This window comes from Haematobia irritans, chromosome 3 (assembly GCF_050003625.1).
Source record: "Haematobia irritans isolate KBUSLIRL chromosome 3, ASM5000362v1, whole genome shotgun sequence".
Lineage (NCBI taxonomy): Eukaryota > Metazoa > Arthropoda > Insecta > Diptera > Muscidae > Haematobia > Haematobia irritans.
This window is the reverse complement of record NC_134399.1, coordinates 224,107,783-224,117,887: the sequence shown is the minus strand read 5'-3', so window position 1 is coordinate 224,117,887 and position 10,105 is coordinate 224,107,783. Positions and strand designations below refer to the sequence as shown.

At 33.7% G+C, this 10,105-nt stretch overlaps 1 protein-coding gene across 1 annotated transcript; it reads right to left on the bottom strand.

Moving 5' to 3' along the window:
* Nucleotides 1-1,654: 1,654 nt before the first annotated feature.
* On the bottom strand, nucleotides 1,655-2,119 carry LOC142231462 (uncharacterized). The gene has a single exon (XM_075302068.1). It carries the CDS (start codon nucleotides 2,117-2,119, stop codon nucleotides 1,655-1,657), a length of 465 nt encoding a protein of 154 aa, XP_075158183.1.
* Nucleotides 2,120-10,105: the final 7,986 nt, after the last annotated feature.

Genomic DNA, 10,105 nt, shown 5'->3' with positions numbered 1-10,105 from the left:
TCAAAATGTGGTGTACAATTTGGTTCAATTTTCGCTCAAGGTAGTTCATGCTTCCTATAAAACAGTTTACTATTTTTCTGTGCGGGATGAAACTCAGTATGAAATGTAAGTAAATGAACCAACGGTATCTTAACTCCTCTAAATGAGTCGCGTGGAACTTAAATTCTCTATATGAATCAATGGCTAAGTTCAATGCCACTCAAAACCTCTTACCCGACTGGCACGCACCCACTGCTCTTGCTAGGCAACGAAGCTCTACTTTTATAGGCAGCAGCTACACATATACTGAAAGAACAGTTTTCTTTTCTGAGGAACGAAATTTTGGACAAGCAAAGTTTTCTTTTGACGTTAAAAATTTTTCTTTAACAGCAAACAAAAAAGATTAAAGGTAATCGTTAAATAGCTTATTATAAATTCGGTTTAAAGGTAAGTACTATGTTCGCTTTTCGCGTTGAAATTTTCATAGTTACTTTATTAAAGCAGTTCAATATATACCAGATAAATTAATTCAATTGATGCGCATTTTCTTGTTCCTCTAGATTTCGACAAGACTTTACAGGAATAAGTTTGTTTTCATCTATAATTTTGATTATTTAAGGAAAAGTAATAGCGAAAATAATGTGGTTTTCAACTCGAAAACCGAACATAGTACACACCTTTATTTGCTCCTAAAGAAAATCCTTTATAAGAAAGGAGAATTTCCTTTGTCTAAAATTTCGTTCGGGAGGAAAGCGTTTTTTCTTTGGGTGTACGCACGCACATTCCTCTAATGGACATCACATAAGATGTCCTCTAACGGACATCTTATGTGAATTCACAGTGCTGTACTTTGTCTGCACACCGTAGATGGCACTTTTTCGTCTGCAAATGACTGATATTTTAATTTGTTTTCTTTTCCTTTGTTCTCTTGATGAAACGCCAAATGTTGAAAAAAACATATACAAATCTATACATCTACACCTTTTTTGTAATGCAAATTGACTGATTTGTACGGTTATTCTCGTTTTCCAAAATGAAATTGAGTCACTTGACTGCGCAATTGAGTGCAATGACTGCGCACTGCAAATAAACAAAATCATTGTGAATTATCAAAGATGTCTTCATATTTTTTTTTTTTTTTTTTTTTTGGATTTTGTTTTCCTCGTCGGACAAGTAGTTGGTTGAATAAGGTTATTCATATACCAGGGCTGGTTGTGTGACTGACGTATAGTGTCACTTCGATGGCAGTTTCTACAGTTTATTTATGTTTGGTTTTGATTTGCTTTTTTTTTCACAATTCTATTTTCGAGTCTTTTATGAATTTTATTAAAAGTTTTATATTGGATTGGTTTTTTGTCCTGAGTAGATCACGTAAGTTGTTGTAAGTTCTGAATATTAGGAGATCTTTTCTTTCATTTTCATATTTTTTGCATTGAAAAATCAGGTGTTCAGCATTCTCGATTGTGCCACATATGGAGCAATTGTTTGTGTCCGCAAGTTTGATTTTGTATAAAAAGTCCCTGGTATACGTGTAGCCGGAGAGAAGTTTATTTATGATTTTGATGTGTTCTGGTGCTAGAGTTGAGTTTTTGTACCATGGTTTGGAAGGCGGTTCTGAATAAAAATGACTGAAAAACGTGTATTTGTTTGTGATTTCCGTCTTGTAGTTATCAACCTATTCATTCCATAGCAGGTTTTTGATTTTATTTTGTGCATCCTTTACAGAGTGCTTAGACTCTATTAAGCAGCCAGCATCAGCAGCATGCCTTGCGAAATGATCAGCCAATTCATTTGGTGGAATACCCACATGAGATGGTGTCCATATTAGAGAAAGTTTTGAGATCATAGAATTGTTTATCTTCCTTAGGATTTCGTTTATAAGGTAGTTGTGTTGAGTGTTATTGCCTAATAGTAGACAGGCATTTTTGCTATCAGTGAAGATCGCAGATTTACAAATGCCGTCTTCAATAATTATGTCTACAGCTTTTTCAATTGCATGTAACTCTCCTGTGAGTGAGGAAACTTTATTTGCAATCTTGTAAGCGAAGTTTTCTTTGGTAGAAATATTGCACACTGAGCAACCCGTTGAGTTTTCCATCGGAGAGGCATCGGTGGCCAGAATAGCAAAGCCTTCTGACATGAGATCGTTTACTTTTTGTCGATATATCGCTAGGAAGCAGTCTTTGTTTATGGTATTTTTGTTCGAAGGGAAAGCGTTTAGTTCAATTTGTAGTTTTCTAGACGCCTGAACTTTTATATTAACTACCGTATTTATAAATATATCTTTGAATTTGGTGTATACTAGTCCTAGGCTTGTTTTATTTGTGGCGTTTGACGTGATACTACAATAAAGCTCTTTGTTGTGTATTTTTAACTTTAATATCTCCTTTGCTGCGAGATATTGAGATCTTTGTTGTGGAGGTAGTGTTCCTTTAGCGAGAGGCTATTTGTAATCTTTCTTCCCAGAAATTTGATAGAAAGCGTTGGCTTTATTAATTTTCCTGTAAGAGATATTAGTGGAGTTTTCCTCGCTCCTTTTGCTACGTACATTACCGCCGATTTGTCTCCATTTATTTTAAGTTTGAGATCTAAGAGGATTGCCGCAAACTCAAGGACTTTATTTTGAAGAACTTTGACTGCATTGTCAAAATCGTGGTCATGTGTTAGGATTATGAAGTCGTCAGCAAATTGAAATATGTGAGTATTTTGATCAGCAATTTCATGCAGCCTACTGGTATAGATGTTGAAGATTGTTGGACTGAGACAACTTCCTTGAGGGACTCCATTTAAAATTTCAATTTCATTTTTTCCCATGACAAGAAATCTTTTGCTGAGGAATGAGTAGATCCAAGAGGATATGTGTTTCGGACAGTTGATAGATTGTAATATTGTATAAAGGGTGTTAATATCAACACATTCATATGCACAAGAGACGTCGAGAGTAACAACGATAACTTTTTCTCCTTTTTCTTTATTTAAGTTGATAACATTGAGGATGTCATTTATGCATATAGAGGCAGACATATTTTTCCTATATGCATATGACCGGGGTGGAAGTATGTTGTTTTCATTTATGAAAAAATTCAACCGTGTTTTGACCATGAGATTTAGCAGTTTTAGCAGTACTGAAATGAGAGCAATTGGCCTGAAATTTTTATAGTTTTCCAAGTCCTTACCCTTTTTTGGTATGGGAACAATTTTTATTTTGCGCCATTCTTCTTCTAACTTACATTCTCTCCAGTTTTGGTTGAGCGCTTCAAGTAATCGGTTTTTAGCTGAGAGGTTCAATTGTCTGATCATTTCGTAAGTGATACCATCTATACCTGCCGCAGACGAGGTAGTCTTTTTTTTTAAAACTTCCAGGAATTCATCCATTGAAAAATCTTTGACGTTTTCATCGCTAGAGATTTGAAAAGATGAAGTAACATTATTGGGAACTTGAGTCTGGAGGTGGTTTAGAAATTTAAGATCATTCTCAGCACACCATTTTGACGTTCTCGAGGTCGACGAGGAGTCTCTGCAGCTTCGTACGAATTTAAAAAGTGATTTGGAATTTGGATCTTTATTTAGATTGTTTATTTTAGATTGAAAGGAGTTTTTTTGGCAATTTTGATTTCATTTCTAAAATTTTTAATGGCTATTTCAAGTTGTTTAGCATTTAACGCGTTTTTATTGCGGTCAAATTTTTTCTGAGCTGCTTGCCTGAGTCTGAAGAAATTTTCCGTTTTGGCATTCCACCAGTTTTTGGGTGTTTTTTTTTGAGGTCACAACAAATGTGGCGTTTTTTATTTCCGATTTTAGTTTTTTTTGAATATCATTAATATTGTTTGATAATGTGATATCATTTAGATTTTTGATTAGTTTATGTTTGGAGAGAAATTTATTTTTTGCTCTTGTAGAAGTATTGATTTTCATCACTATAGGGAAGTGGTGGCTTCCGCCAATTGTATGATTTAAGACATCCCAAGATATTGAGGCTAATGAGTTAGTGAAAGAAAGGTCCAGAACAGATCCTTGAGAATTGTCTGTGAGGGATTTTTTAAATGTGGGTGAACCATTATTTAGGTTTCTAAAAATTGAATTTTCGAAGATTTCTTTAATCATGTTACCTCTAACAGAGTCTTTGCAATCACCAAAAATTCTTGAACGAGCATTAAAATCGCCACAGAGAATAACATTCTGTTTTCTGTCTAGGAAGGTTAATAACCTTTCTAATTCAGTTTTCAATATTGATGATTTAACGGAGTGCGGGAAATATACCGAGACAATTGTAAAATTTGTTGGTAAGTTTTTTGTTTCACAAATTATAATGTCTAGACACGAAAAGAATTTAATTTGTTTCATGCTAATGTCATTTTTGACACATATGGCAACACCACCATAGTTATCTTCCCTCTTTTTTGAAAAAATTTTGTAGTTATTTAAATTTGACCGAAAGTCATTATCGTCATAGTTGAAAATTTCACTCAGAACACAAATATGTATGTTCAACTTGTTTAGGTAGAAATCTAATATATCTTTGTTTTTATTTAGGCTTTGGATGTTATGTTGTAGGATGTTCATTTTTTCTTTCATTAAAAGGGGTTAGAGAAATTGGATTTGTTGTATTTTTAATGGATTTTTTGAAATTATCTAAAAAAAGTAGACCTTCTGAACAGTTTGCAGCCTTTAGAATCGATGATAATTGTGTGGAGAACATTGTGAACACTTTTTCAAAATCTGAGACTGGTTGATACGAGTCATATTCATAAACTGCTTTTGATGGAGTAATATTTATAGGAGTAGCTGTGGGATTGATTTTTTTTTGTTACGGTTTTTGCAACTTTATTGTATTTAATTTTTGTAACTCTTCTATTTATTGCCTCATTTATGGTTGTAGAATTTGTTTTTGTTTTTTTGTTTAGCTCAGGAAATTGGATTTGGTATTCACTTTCACTTAAAACATCATAATAATTGTTGTTACGTAAGGTATCTAAACATTCTTTTCTGGATTTGTTCGACAAGGCCATGATTTCTCTTAGAGATTTTTCATCTTTCCATTTTCTACATTTTTTTGATTCATTGGCGGTGTGATCTGTTTTGTTGCACAAAATACACTTGGGGGAAATGCACTGAGTATCACAGATTGTGGTTGCTAAGCAAGAGGAACACTTTATTTCTTTACAGCTATTTGGACACGGAACTTCTGTACCACACAAGAGGCATCTTTTTTTGGAACGACAGCGATTTGCTATATGACCTAATCTACCACAATTCTTACAGAGACGTAATGGCGGAATATATAAATTTGCTTGAACGATTGTGCAAAACATTTTTATTTCATGTAACAGACCATCATGTATAACACCAACTTTAATGGTTTCGGACGGATATGTTTTGTTGTTTTCATCTTTGTAGCTGTATCTGTACACAGAAACTGCGGTTAAGTTGTTTTCTTTATTTATTTCATTTAAGATTTTTTCACCTTTGTAAGATTTAGGAACATTTTTTATGATGTAAAATTTTTGAATGAAGCGATCAGGAATAAAAGCGCTTATGTTAATTGTTTTAAGTTGTGGGTTGTTTATAAAGGCATTGGCCTCATTGGAGTTATGAAAAGTGAGCCTAAAGGTATTTAAACCGACATTCTTGCAAATATAGTTTCCTGGAATGTTGATTTTTTCAAGTTTTTCAAATAAATGTAGTTCTGAATTTTTAACTCTAGCACTTATAGGATTCTTCGAAGAAACTAGCACAAAAAAGGGGCCAGGATGGTCTTCCGGGTACAAAATGACTTTGTTTTTGAAGAAATCGTAATGAAAATCACTATCGATTGCATTGTTGGTTGAATGTTGGATTGCGTTGTTTTGTATGTTTTGTTTGTCTGGAATAATGCCTTTAAACTTTTTAAGTTGTGGATTATTAATTGTTTCTTCAGTTTTTCTTATATTAGGTGGTGGTGGAGGAAGGGGAGGAGGGTGATGATTACCCTCCATGTTTTATGATTTGTTTTATATTTTCCCACTTAACTATTGCCACTTGTTTTGTTTTTATTTTTTTAACAGGAAAAAGAAAAACAAAAATTAAGCCTTGTATATAAGGACCGTTTGTTGTCTTTTTGTTTTTGTATTTTTTCGTATATAAAAAACGCACTAAGAAGAAAAGCGACCCGCGCATGTATGAGAACAAGCTCAGACTGCGTGTCTTCATATTTTCTTGGGCTATGCATCAGCTATCAATCAGATGACTTCCGAATCATACCTGTATGTGCATTTGCTTCACAATAGATGGCGTTCACATGTGTCCCTTAAATGCATATTTGGACGGATCATAATACAGCTATTTAGAATTCAATACAAACTAAAATAAAATGAATCTGAGTTAGATAGTAATATATATACGTATATGTATAATATTTATTAAAAAGAAACTCAATACTGTAATTCATAGCAATTGAATATCTGTGGACGTAAAAACGATGCCCTATCGACTGTCACAACTTTAATTATAAGGCCTTTTCGTGTTGTGCATGTAAACATTTAATATATTAAATAAATAAAATAAATAAATACAAAATCTATCTACAGGCAACTTTTGTCGTAAAAAAAAACTAATTAATTTATGATTGCGTTGAAGCAGCACAATTTTAATTTTCCACTAGCATTTCTTCCTCTATAGCATATGATATATAATTTGAAAAACTATCCTCTTTTTGAAAATAATTAATTTTGATGTGCTCGTACATCGCCATTGTGTATAAGATTCACGTGTGTAATTATTTTGCAATCATTTGCCTCAAGGCGAAAAACAGAAACATATATGGGATGATCATTTTGTACATTTGTCTTTTGCCAACTAACTTTGATAAATTGCCATGAGTCATATTGTTGTTAATAAAGATAAGAAGTCCATCTGGGCCACTTTGATGAGCAATATGTTTTTTCTTAAAAAATGTAAACAGAAACATGTATGGAAGTCGCGCACAATGACAATTATTAGGACCGGAGAGTGGGAATTGAAAATTTTTGTTTTAATTTGAAAAAGAGAAAGCCATGTGAAATGGCTTAGATTTTTCTGGAGATTCTAAGGTAAAAGGAAGCAAGCAACAAAGGTATTCCGTTAATAGTAAACGCGCGCATTGCTCTTTGGTTGTATTTTTTTTAATTCCTCCGAAAACTTCAAACCTTTATCACTTAAAAAAAAATTTTGTTTCAACTAAAAATAAATTATTTTCGAAATAAATAAAAATTAGTATACCCTGCGCCACACTGTGGAACAGGGTATTATAAGTTACTGTATATGTTTGCAACACCCAGAAGGAGACGAGATAGACATGTGGTGTCTTTGGCAATAATGCTCAGGGTGGGTCCCTGAGTCGATCTAGCCATGTCCGTCTGTCCGTCTGTCCGTCCGTCCGTCCTTTTGTCTGTGAACACATTTTTGTGATCAAACAAGTTCCTGTTTTGGCACAAGTTCCTGTTTTGGGTCAGAATAGAACCCTATTGATTTTGGAAGAAATCGGTTCAGATTTAGATATAGCTCCCATATATATCTTTCGCCCGATATGCACTTATATGGACCCAGAAGCCAGAGTTTTACCCTGAATTGCTTGAAATTTTGCACAAACATAACGCTTGGTCGTATAGTCAAGTGTGCAAAATTTGATTGAAATCGGTTCGGATTTAGATATAGCTCCCATATATATCTTTCGCCCGATATGGACTAATACGGTCCCAGAAGCCAGAGTTTTACCCCAATTTGGTTGAAATTTTTCACCAAGAGAACAATAAGTACTATAGTCAGGTGTGCCAAATTTGGTTGAAATCGGTTCAGATTGAGATATAGCTCTCATATACATCTTTCGCCCGATATAGACTTATATCGCCCCAGAAGCCAGAGTTTTAGCCCAATTTGGTTGAAATTTTGCACTAGGAGTACAATTAGTAGTGTAGTAAAGTGCGCTAAATTTTATTGAAATCGGTTCAGATTAGGATATAGCACCCAACATATCTTTCGCCCGATTTTCCGTCATATGACCACAGAGTTCAAAGTTGTAGTCCGATTTATGTGAAATTATGCACAGGGAGTAGAATTTAAATACTAAGTATGTATGTCAAATTTGGTTGAAATCGGTTCAGATTTCGATATAGCTTCCATATATATGTTATTCCGATTTCGGCAAAAATGGCCAAAATACTCACATTTTCCTTATAAAATCGCTACTGCTAAGTCGAAAACTTGTAAACGTGACTCAAATTGTCCTTTATTTCTAATACATATCTATCGACCGATAAATCATAAATACATCTTTGCTTAGTTGCCTAAAATTTGGTTCAGATTAAAATGTTTCCCATATTTTTATACCCTAAACCACATAGTGGTCAGGGTATAATAAGTTTGATCGGCCAAAAAATGTGCCTACCAGAAATATTGATTTTAGACCCCATAAAATATATACCGATCGACTCAGAATCACCTCCTGAGTCAATCTAGCGCTTGGTGTCCGTCCGTCCGCCTGTCCATGAATTTGTTGTTCACAGGATTCCGGTCGCAATTATTAACCGACTTTTATGAAATTTGGTAAAGGGAGTTTTTTGGGCACAAGGACGAACGCTATTGAATTTGGAAGAAATCGGATCAAATTAAGATATAGCTCCCATATATATGTATTACCCGATTTTGACAAGTGGGGTCACGTTGCGCTTTTTTTTCAAACGGATCGTCACCAAATCTGGCAAAAGGTAATCTTTTCCATCGCCCTTCAAGTCTGCAAAGTTTCATCCAAATCGGTTCAGATTTAGATATAGCTCTCATATATATGTATCGCCCGATTTTCCCAAATTTGGCCACAAAACCTTTATTTATCAACCGATCTTACTCAAAGTTGGCTAAATATAATCTTCTATAGCACTAACTATATGTGCAAAAAATCATCGAAATCGGTTCAGATTTAGCTATAGCTCCCATATATATGTACCGCCCGATTTTTCTAAATTTGGCCATAAACCCCTTATTTATCAACCGATCTTACTCAAATGTGGCTAAATATAGTCTTCTATAGCACTAACTATATGTGCAAAAAATCATCGAAATCGGTTCAGATTTAGGTATAGTTCCCATATATATGTATAGCCCGATTTTCCCAAATTTGGCCAAAGAACCCTTATTTATTAACCGATCTTACTCAAAGTTGGCTAGATCCAGTCCTCTATAGTACTAACTATATGTGCAAAATATATTCGAAATAGGTTCAGATGTAGATATAGCTCCCATATATGTATCGCCCGATTTTGAAAAATTCGCCCCTAATAACATTATGATTGACCATAGAGGCCTAATTTCTTAACTGATCTTACTCAAAGTTTGCACAAGGTAACCTTTTGTGGTATTAATCAAACCCGCAAAATATTATGCAAATTGGTTCAGATTTAGACATAGTGGCATACTAACTCCCTAGGTTCAATATCAACTACAGCTAGGGAATGTACCCACAATGTAGGTATATTTTCACTCAACACAATTTGTAATAATTTGTAAATTTTTGGAGGCTCTGGAGGAGGAAATTAGAAGCCGACAAGGCTTGATCTTTAACAACATTTACCACTCGTGCCAAAAAAAAAAAAAATCTAACAAAATTTGAAGATTACCACAAATTACCACAAATCTACCAAACAAACATTTCTATAGAAATTTTTGTCAAAACTTTATTCCTGTAGAAAATTTTGTCTACATTTTATTTCTATAGAAAATTTTGTCAAAATTGTATTTCTATAGCAATTTTTATCAAAATATTATTTCTATAAAACATTGTCTCAAAATTTTATTTCTACACGGATGAAAAAGACTGTTTTTCATATGTTTGGCTATAAACATTATATGTTTGAAACACAAATTTTTAAACACAATATGTTTGAGTGCAAGCATATAATGTTCATAAACTAGCATAACATGTTTGGGACATATATGTTAATATGTTAGAACATATTATGTTTGGGACATAAAATGTTTGTAAATATAATATGCTTGGATGCAAACATATATTAATTTAGAAATAGCCTATAAACATATATGTGTTTACTAGCTTGGAGCGCTATTTAACAGGGAGCGATATTGAATTAAGTTGGTGGTGGTTGCTTGTTATTACAAA